The 16,389-nt window shown below is 36.6% G+C and overlaps 1 protein-coding gene across 2 annotated transcripts in view; it reads right to left on the bottom strand.

The window, feature by feature from the left end:
* Nucleotides 1-16,389, bottom strand: part of TBCK (TBC1 domain containing kinase) — a 117,978-nt gene that overhangs the window by 54,069 nt on the left and 47,520 nt on the right. For both annotated transcript variants that reach the window (XM_055698444.1, XM_055698452.1), the window contains exons 18-22: nucleotides 16,143-16,193; nucleotides 15,356-15,439; nucleotides 10,906-10,991; nucleotides 2,481-2,517; nucleotides 936-1,097 (exon numbers count right to left, since the gene is read on the bottom strand). In XM_055698444.1, coding sequence (XP_055554419.1) covers nucleotides 936-1,097; nucleotides 2,481-2,517; nucleotides 10,906-10,991; nucleotides 15,356-15,439; nucleotides 16,143-16,193 — 420 coding nt within the window. The remainder of the gene's footprint in view (nucleotides 1-935; nucleotides 1,098-2,480; nucleotides 2,518-10,905; nucleotides 10,992-15,355; nucleotides 15,440-16,142; nucleotides 16,194-16,389) is intronic.

Here is a 16,389-nt window from a genome sequence, read left to right as displayed (position 1 = left end):
CCAAAAGTTACAGTTACTTTAAGAAAGTCCACACAATGAAAACAGTGTCACCACTTAACTAAGACCTATATTATGTTAGTATAATCCTGGGTTGGAGAGGGGGAATTAATACAAGAACGTAAGTATGTTCTGGGTGCAGTAGCCTTCCAATTCATATGTTATAGAAATATTAGTCCATCACAAATGGAAACACATCTTTCAGTTGACAGGGCTTACTCAGTTCAAATGCATTCTACTGACTCACTAGAAACTTGCTCAGAAAGAAGACCCAATCTTCATGGTTAACTGCAATTTTTTTTTTTTTCTTTTCAACACTTGCTTTTATGGGTAGGTCAACTATCTCCCACTGAACAAGACGACAGAACTTCTGTGCAATGATCATGTAGCCTGCAATCCAATTTTGAAGGTTCTTTTGAAAGCTTTACGTTTTGAATGGAAACCAATTTAACACAGAACAATTCCAATAGCTTCTATACTGCTTTCCCTAATCCTTTTACATTAACTGTTTCCACAGCAAAAGTTTAATTATTTTTGAAAGGAAAACAGGCTAGCACCAGCATCAAAGTGGAAAAGCACTGTTCAGAACATCACTGCATTTTTTTCACTATGAAATCGCTATCAACTGCATTGTTTCTATACATTGCATGTCTACAAAACAGTTGCTTATGAATTATTTAAAATTGTTCTAAATTTCACAAGAAAGTGCTCCAACCTTCACCTGGAAATAATAACAAGCTCACCCAATTCTTGCTGATGACAGCAAAAAGACTTCTAACTTCATCAAGCTATAGTCACACTCTGACAGTTAATTTGCCTAAATCCATGATTTCAAAACACATGTAAGATTTTCAGTATATATTCATGTGCAAGTACATACTTTCTTCAGCAACACACAGGGGAAGACAGAAAAAGGGAAGAAATAGTTTTTTCTGTACCTGGCAAGTCTGAAAAAAGGAGAATGCATTCATTGAATCCATTAGCCAGAAGACGATCCCTCAGCTGTTGAAGTATTGCAACTCCAATACAGAACGGGAAGGAGGAATTTCCAAGCAGTAATGTATCCCACAAGTGAAAAATTTTGTGCAAAGGAAAGACATCTGCACAATGAACAAGCACAATAAAAAAAACCAACTCTATAAGCATATAAGTTGATAAAAACATATACACACACACACACTTCTAAGGAGTTGCATATATACTTTTTTCCTCTCCAGTTCTGGGGTTATTTCTTTTTTACTTGGGAGCAAAAAGGACTCAAGCTGTTTAGAAACAGATTTGCCTTCTATGCAGTTTGAATATTCTGGAAATCATCAGTGCATTCTTTCATGATTAAATACTCAGAAACACGTAGGTTTTCATATTTCAAACAAACAAAATCAGGCAATTTACTTTTCTTTTGGTATGGTGCAATTATACATTAGGATATGCATTTCATTTTTTCCAATAGTATAAAGACATTGATGAATTAATAAACTCAACTACTTAAAATTATGTAAAAAAACTTAACAAAATAGAGCAAAAACTGGCAGAATAAAGGAAAGACAAGGAGAAAGGCCTGTTAAAAATAGCAACACTTTATATATAAAGCTGAAGGTGGCTCTCCTAAAATAAGCTATCCTCCAACTAAATAGTTTTAACATTTATTGCAATTCATTGCCAAGGAAATCATCTCCTTGGTTTTCCAAAGGTACTGATTCTCATGAAAGTTTTAGAATGGACAACTTCAAGAACCAGTGCTTCACAGTCAAGATCTTCAGAAACTGCAATCAAGACTCTCACATTAAATTATTTGATATTTCATCAGAGAAATAATTCATCAGCTCTTTCCGTACTGCCACTTTTCTTTTTTTTCAAAGACTGCCAATGTTGACATGACATGAAAAAAAAAAAAAAAAATCACAGAGATCTTTGAGCAAAGATTTTTAATTGCTTTCTAGACTTTATTAACTTCATCCTCTTTCACTAAAAGCTCACCAAATTATAAAGGTCTTGTTGTTCCTAACATACATGAACATGTATCTTGGTAAAATACCGCTAGCAGAATAACAATGCGTCAAGGTGCAATAAAAAAAGCTTGTTTTCTTGGTCTTCAAAAACAAAGTTACTCTCTCTCTGACATTATTTGGGTGAGGGCAAGGGAAGGTGGTAAGGTATGGGTTGTTTTTTTCAACTATTATTGTATCTTTTTCCAGTAGATAACAGCTTCCTTTGCATACCCCCTAAATACTGTATATGTAAAATAATCCAGTTCAAATTTAGTATTTTTTTTTTTAAAGTTAATTATTATCATATCAGAGCAGTAAGTATGTGACAGGCACTGTTGAGACTTAAACCACAACACACATCCTTGCAAATTACAAGCGATCTACTGAATGATAGACACATCAAACCAGTTGGGAAGGCTTTAGCTGAAAAAGTGAGAAAAATTATGCTTAAGAAATAGAAGAACATTTAATCAGAGAAAAAGAATGCATACTCACGTGTAAACATTGTAAGAAACCATGGAATAGCATAAAGCTGCAAAAGGTGATGATGGGGGGAAGAGAATAAAAAAAAGTTTTAAAAGCTGAAGTTGTTTGTGACAAGTGACAATTATGTACTACAGTAAAGATTGTCTAGCTTGGCATGAATGTATTTAAAATGGGAAATAACTGATTGGCAGAACCACTATCACACAACTTTTAGCCCCTCTGAGAAGCTTTTTTTTCTTCCCCCCACCGCCTCCCCCCCGCCCCCCCCCCCAGCCCCAAGGCCCCCATTCTCATCTCTTTCAAATTCCTAGTTTGTGATACTGTATTGAAAATAATAACAAACCCAACCAACACCCTCCCCAGGCTTCGGTTTGTAAAAAATAACCACCAAAGTCTTAAAGAACTCAAACCCCTGCTCTATTAAACTGTCACTGTTCTCACCTTAGTGAAAATTAGCAAAAGGTGCCTGAACAAGGGTAAACCAACTTGATTCAATATATATTTTTGACTATGGAAAGAACCTTGGTTCTATATAAATAATTTAAAGTGCAAAACACAATCTCCATTAAAAAAACCAACAACCATATCAACCTTTTTCTCCTATGTTGACTATGTTCCCATGTCAGGAAAAGCAGTAAGAACTATTTCATTCTTAACAGCATATAGTGTCAGTTACTAACAAGTTAAACATTTATGTTGTGCTACTGTGACCTTTAAAGGCAGGTGTTAACTGAAGACTTTGAGACTGCTTCAGTATTCCTACTACTATGAGACTATCTAAGAACTGGTGCTGCTGCAATAGCTACAGAAAACCTTTAGGTTCTGTGAACTTTCACATTCATGTCATCATAGAGAAAATTCAGTATGCTTTAGAAGAGCTAAGCATTTATATATATTTAACACCTTCAGAGTTTCTTAGTTTTCAGTGAAGTACTTAGTATGTTGAAGGCAACAGAATCTGTTCTTAAAACATCGAACTGCACCAAAAGTCCCCACAAATTAGGAATGCAAGAGCGAGACAATCTTTGTTAAATTTTACTTAGTTGCACAGCTCATGTGCTCTGTTTTCCACTTCTGAAGATTTACAGTTAGACATAAAGCTTAATATATTACTTTTTAGCTCATAAAAAGTGCAAATTAGTCTTCCTATTAAGCTTTCCCTGGAAGTAAGCACATGAGAAGCAGAAAGCATAATTGATATTATGTTAATAAATTACTACTTATTCCATAAACACTTAACTGGGTTATGGCACCGACTAAATGATACTCATATTTGCCAAAAAGCTCTTTAGCACAGCTTGCTCTAGATTTTATTCCTGTATCTTCATCTGAGCATTTGATAGTATTTGAACCGTACTATTCATAAAACTATAAAAGCTGTGATGACCAACTGTTCACCACTTTCAAAATTCAGGCGGCTTTTATGAAGTTTAGTCTCCAAGACACCAATAGATTTTAAGGGTTCAAAAACCAGAACAAATCCATTGCTGTCACTATTTTAATCTTAATATACAGTCATTCTACTTGCCCGGGTATATCTGTCATGCCTTCAATAGCTGTCTCTATTGAATAACAACATACCCTGTGTTCCCTGAAATATCCTCAGCAGGGGCAGTAATCAGCTAATACCTATTTACCTGCTTGCTTGTATGCAATATCTTGCTTTCCATGCAGTAGGAAAACAAATACTTCTAATAGCCTGAGACTCCTCTTTGCTTGGAGGTACATATTAAGTGGACATCATTTTGAACTATGTTACTTCCTTGGTATTTAAAAGCAATTATTGTCTCCTTTTCATATATATGATTAAAATGTTTCACCAAAGCAGGTCCACACTTTCTCCTAATTTCACAAACACCTCTGTCTTCTATGCATCTACATTGAAATACACAAGAAAATACACAAAATTTACAACATTGAACAGATTATTAAGAGGTAACCACAAGGCAAACCACCACTTTGCTCCAAACCATTCTCACCAAACATATGAAGTGACATGAAGAGTAGGTCAAACTATTGAAGTAGAAGGTATCAGTCCAATTTTTACTGAAGGGAATTCTCCCTCTGACTTTCATAAATCTAATATTCTAAGACAAGGAGATCTTGGTAAACCTGAAGAGGTTACAATTACTATTAATGATCAGTCAAAAAAAAAGCCACAACACTGGTGGTATTATTCCACCATGCAAGTCAAACTGAAAAACTCAAACAGATAGCTTACCAAATTCGTTTAATTAAACGAATGAACTTTTAACATACTATTAGTCAATACTGCCCTCTAGCAATCACCGGCTGGGAGAGCATCGTGCAAGGCTTCTGTACCAACACGCTGCTGTTCAAGAAAGAGGTTTTCAACCCTTCACTGCTGAACCCTGAAATGCAATGGGGTTGTATTTATTGTTCACACTTAACTCTCCGTAGCTGGGAAGCATACCTAATGTTTAATCAAAGTAGCGTTTGAACTGCTGGAACAGCCTGAGAATAAGTCACCAACGCTTCACTTTTTTTAAAAGTGAGCTTGAGATCAGCAAAGGCATAATTATCATTTTGCTTCGCTAGTAAAATACAAGAACTTTTGTGCTTTTAAGCAAGGACTTAAGGACATTTCTTACACATGAAGAACACAGCAGTCCCCTAACATCAGTTTCCATTCAGACAATCTGAATAAATCCACAGGGGTTTTTGTGGGGGGTTTTTTTGTTTGTTTGTGGGGTTTTTTTTTTTTTTTTTGGTTTGGTTTTTTTTTTTTTTTACAATTGAAATCTCTTGTCCTTAGACTTGGTTTCATTTTCCATCTTTCTTTTATCCCTAGCTAAAGTTTCCAATAGTACTCTGCTAGGACAAATTCTGCTCAGTACCTGAGCTTGGAGATGCAGTTCATTGTTTTTCAACAGGGTGAAGATGTTTACGTGTCCATAGTTTGATAGGCATATTTTGAAAATAGTGCATCTCACTTAGATGCACTTAGAGATATCTGCTCAAATACCGATGAAAGCCTTTTCCACGAGGATTTTTTTATTGCCTATTATTACTGTCTGGATTGTTTGATTATTTGACTGTTCCTCCAGAAGAAGGGAGTTTTACACACTTCTGCCTACAGAGAGTAAGATTTCAGTTGTAAATACAATAGTTCTTAAAGAAATGTAGGCTCAGGGGATTTTATATTAGAAGGGATAGCAATGTGAAAATGAATGCTAGCATTTGTTGGTGGGGATGGTAGGGAGTATCAAAAGGCATGCACAAGCTTCTCACTCAATGAAAAGTCTGTAAGAATAAAGTGGCTGTCCTGTATGATTGAGATGCACCTTATGAACATGCTAAGGCAGCTACAGTGAAGCCATATACCTTGTTGCAGGATAATGAAAATGAATTATTTAAAATTTAAGGTTTGAGTTTTCAAAACATCAAAACCACCTACATTCTTCACAAGTTCTTGTTAGTTATGCATGTATATAACAGTTTACAAAAATCTCTAGGAAAGTTCAAAAACTCTTACGTTCACACTCCACATCTCATAGACTTACAGACCGAATAGCAACAGCTTTAAGGATAAAAAATACAATAGAAATAATCATTATTCTTGCAATCTTTTATAAAAGAACCCTCACCTGACCATTTGTCATTCAATGCAGTATGTTAAACCGGTAAACTGTCTTCATCATTATTATAAAAATAATTTATAGATGGATGACAAAAAAAATGTGTTACCATGCATTTTTTATGTTATTTGTTAGCATGTATTTCACACTATTTTCAGTGTTCAAGACTTCATTACGTTGGAGCCTTTCCTTCTCAAAGCTGAAGTCACACTTACAGGAATACAGGAACTGGATCAGGAATAAATGGCAACATGGGTAAAAACATTCTACCTCCACAGTGATTAGCTCTTTTGCTTCAGAAGAACAGGCTAAAAACCCTGCAATGGACAGTTGTAAGGTAAGTTTGTCCACCACGGTAACCTGCTTTCTACACACTTTAGGCATGCACTAGCTTAACTGACAACAGAAAGGATTTAGGAAAGGTATCATGTATTTCTTTTCTTATTGAATTGCCCAGTAAGATTCCCAGATATTGAAGAACTGTTAAGTAATCCAACCTTTCTTTCCAAGATTACTAAACTAAAAGACCATTTGACATACTACACAGAAAAGTGGTCAAACAAAGAAAGAAGGAATGATCCTCAGTTAAAAGGATGATCTGCAGCTACAGGGAATCCTTTTCACCCTTGGGAGCCCCCCCCCCCTTCCTCCTTTCGCACCCCCGCCACTTCCCCCTTCCACTGTGGTCACACTCACCAAGTAAAGTGAACCCTGGCTCCAGGTCCCCTGCACAGTGAACGTGAAAAGATTTGACCCTTAGCAGGAAGAGAAACCCCGCATTTCCCCCACAATCCTCCTCCCCACCCCCCAAAACTTTAAGGCCCTGCTTTCTTTCTTAAAAGCAATTTAAAGGAAAATCTGTATTTTTTTATTTACATTTTATATTTTTGTATATATTGTTAGGAGGTCTGCTATTTTTAAGTGATTTTGGATTGACCAAAAGGGGGCCTTTGAAGCATATATCTCTCTTGTTACTGATCTCTGACTTTACTTGGGGTGTGACCAGGCCCAAACCATTATCTCAAAGGAGAATAAAACAAAACCTTTTGAAAAAATAAAAAACCCCTGAAACATAAAAAAAAAAATATTTATAACTTTATTCTGAGCATTCCAGTAACCTTTTTCAATGTACTTCAGCTGTTCCATAGATCGTGGTTTGTATGAGGTGGCAAGGCCAAAGATAAAAAGTTGTTGGGGTTTTCTTTGTTGGGTTTTTTTTGTCCTGTTTATAAAGTTGTTTATTTTCCTTTTTTTTTTTTTTTTTTTTTGGCTTGTTTAATGTATGTGTGAAACAATGTTGTCCAACAATAAACCAGAATTTTATTTTGCTGAGTCATCCTAACAACGCTGCTGCCCCAACGGCTGCTTTTTGGTTTTATTTTCACTTGTTGAGAAAAAAATTTTTTTTGCTCTCTACAGCTTTCTGAGGAGGGGAAGCCGAGAGGGATGTGCTGATCTCTTCTCCCTGGGATCCAGTGATAGGACACAGAGGAACAGTTCGAAGATGAGCCAGGGAAGGTTTAGACTGTTCATTTCTTTACAGAGAGGGTGGTCAAACACTGCAACAGGCTTCCGGGAGTGGTGGTCGATGCCCCAAGCTTGTCAGTGTTTAAAAGGCATTTCAACAATGCCCTTAACAACATGCTTTAATTTGGTCAGCCCTGAATCGGTCAGGCAGTTGGACTAGATGATAGTTGTAGGTCCTTTCCAACTGAAAGAGTCTATTCTATAAAACCCTGATCTTCCAGCTTCATGTTCTGTCTTTGTATAAATACACAGACACATACAAGGCTATATGTTGCCCAATCACATATGTAATTGCTACAGAAAGGTGCAAAGATGTTTTGATGACTGGGGATGTAAAGAGCATGCAGACTGAGTAATTTTTCAGATTAGATTCTACACACCTGCATGTACCTACACAAACAACATTTGAAGAATGATCACTTCACTCACAAGATAAAAATACCAGCAATACACCTCTTCCCCAGATTCACCACTAAGTAATTGTGTAACGGAACAGAGATGGAGTACTTCAATCACAGGATTTTTAATTCTCAGTTAGAGGAAGCCCTATTATCGACATTTCCTGCATATCGCCAAACCCAAGCTAACCTATCTACCTATGACAGCAGCTCCAACACAATGATACTAAATAACTGCAGCCAGACTTTTGACCTTTGTTAATGGCCAGCTGACAACTGTCTAGCTTCCATAATTTGCAGCTGAAAGCTCTTTAGAAAAATATATGGCTACAGTTACCCTTTCAGTAACGTTACACACTTGCTTGTTTTTCTTCAGTTCAGTTCATGGTCTGCTGTTGAAGTCCGAATTATTCAGTAAAATATAAAAGATGTTATAAAGCATTTTATAGAGTGGGAACCATTATAAACTTTGGGAGAGTGCGCAAAGAACCACCATCAGATTCATCGTATATATATCCCCCTATTGACATGTAACTCACACAGCGTACTTAATCCAGGAACCACATCAGCTAACAATATTCACAACTATTCAAGACTCAGCAGTGTTCAATATTCTGAGAGCTACGTGACCCAAAGCGAAGGAGAAGGGTGCCAGGAAACACAGTCGTTCCTGCAGCTGAGCCTGTGTTTCAGTGATGAAAGATTAATCAGGTTTTACTTTGATAGGATTAGTACTTGAGCATGAAACTCCGGTTCAGATCTCATTACTACAGTGTATATCCTTCACCTCGATGGATCCTGTGCTGTCTTGTTACAGGTGCAAAAATCACTTCTCTCACTAATCTAAAAGGCAGAATAACTTTTACTTCTAACAAAAAAAGAAAAAAAAAAGACTATTTAGAAAGGAAAACCTCTCTTCAGAGGTTAGTGTTAATTTTAGAACTAGCATCTGTATTGAGTGAAAGTTTGGTTTTTGTTTTGTTTTTGTTTTAAATATACCTCTGTTTTGCAACTATGTACTACATTACCTAATCATCTCTGACTATAAAACTTAGATAAGGCTCATATTTGACTATGCGCTGTCCAATGACTAACACAACACAACACCTAAAATATAACAAAACAGGTGATTCTAAACTATTCCAGCTTACTTGCATCTTCAGAGTTTTCACTTGAGAATTGTGACTGTACAAGCAAACACTAGGAGCTGCAGAAAGATGAGCTAACACCCAAGATGGCTTGCTACAGAGCTCTTACATAGATTAGCAGCAGAAATGGGGACCTGCAAGACGGTCAGGGAAACTACACCTCTACCTCTTCAGTGGGAACTAGTATCCTGGACAAAATACACAGACAAATTGGTTTGTTCATCCACAGCCTTTAACAAATACGTATCAAGTGCATTTACATAGTGATGTTGCAAAATTGATTCTCCTTCAGGAACTTAAATCTTTATGTTACCCATGCCCTTCGTCCCCACAAACATTTAGGCTTTCTACAGATTAACATTCTCCCTTCTCCCCACCTTCCCTTCAAATTCCTCCCACTCACCCTCATCAGATGTGTTATCAGCAATACGTGTGGCCTTCTCAAACATCTCTTGATAATGCAATACACTCACTTTCTTATCTGCTCATTTTAGCACCACAGTACCTTTTAAATTTGTATCGTTCATAAACAGCACTACTACATTAAAAACATCTCTACAAATGAAAGCATACATTTGCTTTTCCATTACGATATTTGTAAACAGTGATAACGAGTATCTGCCAGTCCCAAAGACACACAAATTCACCCAGAAATTGTGTACAACAAATGACCTTCAGAAGCTTGGCCTTGCTGCTTCAGCTTAAAGCATTTCCTAATCGGCAGAAGGCTTTTCTAATAAAATAAGCTTAATCTTGCTCATAGAAAAATGCATATTACATTTCTTATCTATAAAATTTCTATTTTACATCAACATCTCCTGACTTGTTTCCTTCTTCCATTTTAACCTCTCAGTCATTATCTGTTCTTGTGACCACTTGTAATTACTGGATTTCTAAATATCAAATATATCATGATATAGACTGTATCAATTAACAGTGTTCTCACCACAGCCTTGCCTAAATCCACTTTTCAGAAACATCAGAGAAACTTCAATAATGCTATAGTTGTAGGCAGACAAACATTTTTATAGAGTACTATCTTGGCTCTCTGGACTACACACATCTTGTTAAAAAAAAAGGAAGAAAGCATAACTATTTACAGTAGTAGCTAAAAGTGAGGAGCTAAAGGTGGCCTTGTTTTGCTATGTCCAGCATAGCTGTCCCTCTCTACTACATTCTGGCTGTGTTCTCAGTTTTCATTTTCCTCCATCATCTTCTTCCAATGAAAGCATAAAACAAACACAAGTTATGCACTTGTTTGGTGTTTTTGATAAGATTCCAACGAATGAGTGCTAAGCATTTTCCAATGTCTGACATACCTACAAGATTAACCACACTTGCATATACTTCTTGTGTTACTTGCAAATGGATGTGTCTTTTGTGTTAGCCAACACAGCATTTAATTATTTTACATAAATTTTGCTATTAGTCATTCATGGCCACATTAATTTTTGTATATTAATCCAAATTAAAAAACGAATTATATATATCTTTTAAGATGAACCTGTAACTTATAATAAACTGACTAGTAGTATTTTTGTGGTATTTACTGTGCCAACAGAACGGGAAGGACCGAGGTATGTAAAACAACAATAAACATTTTACCATTTTATCAGTGTACTCAGAAAGTCCATTAATATACAAGTTTCACTTATGTCAAAATGCTGCTGAAACAGTCTGGAAAGGTATCTCATCCTAGCTGCCCTCATTTTCAACTTTTTACTTCCTTTGAACAATAATTATAAGAACCCTTAGCACTTACATCAGGAATAAACCCAATTTCATTAAGGTGGTTACTCAGCTCTGGATCATGGAATGCAATCATCTGGGAAAACACCGTCAGATATTCTGAAATGACAAGCAAATTCAACATCATCATCAAAAATGCAAGCCACCACAAGCTGCTAGCCCACAACAGAGCTGTAGAAAAGGGAGAATACTAATTTTTTAAAAATATTTTTTTAAACCTACAATAAAACAGCAGTTGAATACCACTGCATCCTCCACCCCATTATATTCAATACAGAAGAAGAAACAGTGCATTTTTCTTCCCTAATACTTCTCACTTTGGATTTTCAGCAATGGCTTACTTGCTTCATACTTAGGTTATGATGTAATTTGACATGCTAAGTAAAGACTTTTCAGTATGAATACGAGTTACAAGATATTGATGGAAGCAAATTAGAAGACTTGCAAGGATTTTTAAGATCCCAAATGTTTTAGAGATACACAAAGTTAATACTCTAAATCAGGAGTACTCAAACGTTTTAAACAGGGGGCCGGCGCGTGGATGAAGTGGCAGGCAGTCATCTGCGGCTGCTTGGTTTCCCCCCCCGCAACGCCCGGCGGGGGGGGGCGGGAGTGCTCTGTAAATACCGGGGGCCGGATTGAGGACCTTGGGGAGCCTTATCCAGCCCGCGGGCCGTAGTTTGAGGAACCCTGCTCTAAATTATACTCTGTGCTGTTTCTTTTCTACAAATTTTTTAACTTGTGTGTTTTTTGTTATATATACACATTATATACATAAACACACACACATATATATACACAATTACATTAGAAAATGGTATAATTTTCCACACATTTTATAATCCAGAAGTTGAGGTTTTAAGGTTACCATTTTCATGATCAGTAACATCTTAATCTGTATTTTTTGGGACAGAAATAGAGAAATACTTATTGTGAGAGACAAAATTTATTAAATCTTCAGCATGGCACATTAGGCAGATGGGTATAATTTCATTAAGTTGTCTAAATAACACTTGCTTTTAACTGGAAAAGAAGCAGACAGCAGAACACAGACACTGGCAGATTTCTCCCTCTCTCTGTTCTGCCCCTGTCCCAATTTTGTCCACACTGTCAAATGCTGCCTTAGAAGGAAGAGGAAGAGGCAATAACATTGCAATTTTGTAACAGATGGCAATTCCTTTTCCTCCATGCTCTCAAGAAAAGAGTAAGTAGGGTCCCGCCAGCTAGTTGAGGGGAGGAAGAGAGACAAAGAATGTGAACCAGGGTTCTCCCAGATCAGAACATGCTGATACCTCAATGCTCCACGGACTACTGTCCCCAAATATCAGCCCCAAACACCATGTCCACACAACTCCACAAATTAGATGTCCAGAATTGCCATTGCTTCCTTTAAAGTCTATTGTAAGGACTAGATGCTTACTAGATGCTCTCTTGGGGAGAGCAAATAAGTCCCTATTACTTGGTTTGTCTTCATCCCTGAAGTGACAAAATTCCAATTCCACTGTTAAGAAGCAGTTCTCTAGGCTAATTCCATGCATAGAAACCTTTACTTAAGCACAGGAGTGGATCTGAATGTATACACTCCTATCTTACTTAAATCTTGATTTCCTGCCCTCAAGTTAACTCCTCTTGGGTTAAGCCAGCAAATTAAGAACAATCAAACTGTAAAATAATTCTATTTAGACTAGAAATTTTAAAAGTTGATTCTGCCTCAGGAGGACTCATAATGCTCTCATTGGGGCATGAGGGAACACAAGGAAAACAAGCCATAGTCCTATTTAAAATCATACTTGAAAGGATGCCTAAATCTCCAAGGTAAGTTGCAATAAAAATTAAGACCTCTTGAGCCTAATAAGGAATCTCATAACTTTTGCTTCAAGCTGCAAAGACAAAGCCATCGCACACTAAACCTCTTCGGAGGTTTCTGGCATCTTAGGAGTGCCAGCCTCTCCCCTCTGCTACTGCACCTGTATTATGCCACAGATGCCCTGGCAGCACTCAGCCTGGGAGTTAAGTGGGTAAACAGACCCATGCTGAGTTTTGTGTTGCCAAGGCCAGATTGCTTTGGAGCTTCTCACATATCTCATGTTTTCTCAGTTTCAAGCCAAAGTTATTCTTATTCACATGCAGACAACTTAGGGAGATAACTGAATCCACACTTCAAATTCATACTACATTACCTGGCAATAATTCTAAAAACCTGCATCTCTAAGATGCATCCCACACCAGTTTTATTCACAAAACAGTCATTAATCACAAGTCAGGCATGGCAAACCAGTAATCCTGCACATTTCTACACATTCAGCCCCGTGTGCTGATGAAACCAATTTCACAATTAGCTTCCCTGAAGCACGTTTATTTGAAAAATGAAAATTCAACCCCATGATGGTTCCCTACAGATATACTAAAGGTTGACAAATAGCATCTTTATCTGACTAGCCAGTCCCATAAAATATAATTACTGTGTGGGATTACATGGTTAATTAAGGGTCCATTGAAAACACAGATCTTGACAAAAACATATGGCTTAGGTCCAGCCAATTGCTGTTGCTTTGAATTTATTATATGAATTTTTGGTTTACATAATTGGACATTCCATACCCAAATCACTTTAATTGCTCTTGCTTCCTAGTTCATCTAGAAAATTTATCTGATAAGCTTAGAAAAACCACCTGTCTTCATTGTACAGGGCAAGCTCAGAAACAAGGCATGTCGAACCCTGCAGTTTGAAAGATTCCTCCTGTCCACCCCTACATGGAAGACGCAAGGAAGCGAAGATGATAAAATCGCAATAGGCAGTTAAATGATGCATTCTTAATGCTTTTAACCCAATAAAGCAGGGAAATCACACAGAATTTTCCTTTAAATCTCTATTTACTCTTTGCTGTTTAACATATGGCCCTAGAAAGGCTAACATCAGAATACTGAAAGAATCCTAAAAGGTCCAGTCTCCCTGAGCCCTTGATGATGCCAGATGTTGAACAGGAACTCAGGAACACCTACACTGCTTTGATTCACAGAATCCTACTGACCTGTATTTCTAACTTTGACTGATACATATTTTTGTAAAGCTCGTTAGGAACAACATCAGGGAACTCCAGAGAGCAGAACTATTATTTTATGGAAGAGTATACCTCCTTGAGAAAAGTCTTAACCAAGCTATTAGTCTTGAAGTCTAAAGCAGCTGTCTTCATAGGAGCATCTGATACAATATAATCTTTTCACCTTTAGATCTTTATGCTCTTTTTGTTTTCCAGCAAGCACACTTTCTTTATAGACAAAAGGCTGCAAACAAGTTCTCTTGAACAGTTTTTCTAAACTATTATTTTACCTTTTAGGTTCATAACACTTCTTACCCATAGTCTTTCACATATAAACTCTAACTGCTGTGTTCTCTCCCTGTGTTAGATCTCTCCCTATTATCCAGTATGTAACTGCTTTTATGTCTAATTAAATTTTGTTGATCAATTCTTAATTTCCTTTCATTTTTTGAAGACAAAAACCCGATATAAACTCTAAGTTGAGGATTTCACAAGTTATCTAGAAAATAATTTCTTTAAAAGAAATACAAGGACAGAAAGCCATGCTGAAACCCAGTATTCAATAAACACTCATAACTACTTGCAATTAAAAACATGCATTACCTCCCAATTTTTTAAACTACCAATGGCTTTCAAACAACTATTTTTGGTTTTTAAAAACTGTCTGCAAGACAAACCACCTTTCCAACAAAGACAGTGCCAAGGTATCTTTTTCTAGGTCTAGACAATTCCTTCTTTGTGTTTCCACAAAATTTACAATTAACTTGCAAGTAGAACAGACATTTACCTCCTGGCTATTGTTTTAATTTATCCAAGTTACCTATATAGTTGGTGAAGACTGAACTGTGGAACATTATCCTTCAGGGTTCTCCAACTCCTTTATTGAATGATATTATCTTCTGTTCAGTAAGGAACTCCCCTCAAATTCCTAACTTTCTAAATACCGTAACTTCCATTTTCTGAGGAGTCCCTAGTTTGTACTGTTGCTCTTCATTTTCCCTCAGTATCAAAATAGCTTCTGTAACAGTGTGATTTTGATCACCTGAAGAGTAGGTCTTTACAGTCTGACACTGGAAACACTATTTCCTCATTTTACAACTTTGCATGATGAACTAAGTCTTACCTTGGCTATTACAGAGAACACATTTGGTTGGTTTTGTGTGTGTGTGTGTGTGTGTGTGCATTTGGATTTTTTCTCCTGCCTGAATCTTTACCCACTTATTTTGTTCCTGTTTTTCTTGCACAGCTGTTACTCTTATTTATCTACAATAAAGCTTTTGAAAGAAATAAGCAAGTATTTCTACAGTGTGGTTCTAATTGTGTTCCATTTGTACAATCATTTGAAAAACACGTATTTATATATCCAGAAACAATTCTACTTCTCTTTGGACTTTAAAAAACAAAAAAAAAGGACTGACTTACCTTGAATAACATGAGAATTATCCTTCAGAAAGAAGTTATACAAATACTTGGGGATAAAAGCAGACATGCAGGCATATGCCAGAGCTGAAAGAATTAGAAAAATGGATGCAACTACAGGGGTAGAAACATAAGTACACCTTAAAAAGTTCATTATTAAGCAGATAATAAGCATAAGTACTTAAATCAATCTATACACAGAAATAATTGTATGGTCAGTAGGCATAATAGGAGTAATTTTCCCCACACACAGACCTTATCTAAAGAAAGCCACGTGCAAGAAAATAGAAGATTGGACAGGACCTATTCTGAAGAAATTGCATTCTAAGATGATAAAGGCCACGTATCATCCAAAGCTGGTCTGATAAGCTTTTAGGCATTTAAAACAACCACCAGCTCTTCTGAAAAAAGCCAGTCTGACACGTTAACAATTAGGTTAACAAATCACGCATTCGTACTAAACAAGGCTGAACTACAACTTCACTGAGAAAATATTACAGAAGCTTTTCCTGCTTTTCTATAATAAAGGTTATTTGTGGTTTTTAATATATACTAATTATTGTACTTGGCAATAAACACAGGGTTTGAACCCCTGCTTGAAGAGCAGTACACCACATACGCTTTTCAAAATCCAACAATTTCTTTTGACTTGTGGCAACAAGAGCTTTAAAATTCCTTTGTAGCTACAGAAAGTTTCCATCTGTAAGTGGGTGCACACATGTCTGTCTACAACTAGATACAGATGACAGACCGTGCTTCCCCCTTCACCCCAGCACAAAAAGGTACTCACCTTCATTGTTAAAATTCAAGTACAGAAATGGTGCACAAAGAGAGTCGAGACCTAAAGAAAGAAAACCCATAAAGAAACAGTATAAAGAGCTCATTTACTGAAATGGACAAGATAAATTAATTAATCATGAAAATTTGCATACTTTATACTGATTATAATTCTGCAATATCAGGCTTCACAGGTGATGCTCAGAACAACTGTGAAATCAATGCATGAAAACAGAGAGGATTTCCAATTGTTGAACTAT

Source organism: Falco cherrug, chromosome 1, assembly GCF_023634085.1.
Source record: "Falco cherrug isolate bFalChe1 chromosome 1, bFalChe1.pri, whole genome shotgun sequence".
Lineage (NCBI taxonomy): Eukaryota > Metazoa > Chordata > Aves > Falconiformes > Falconidae > Falco > Falco cherrug.
Note: the sequence above shows the minus strand (reverse complement) of the source record. Positions and strands in the feature narration are given on the sequence as shown.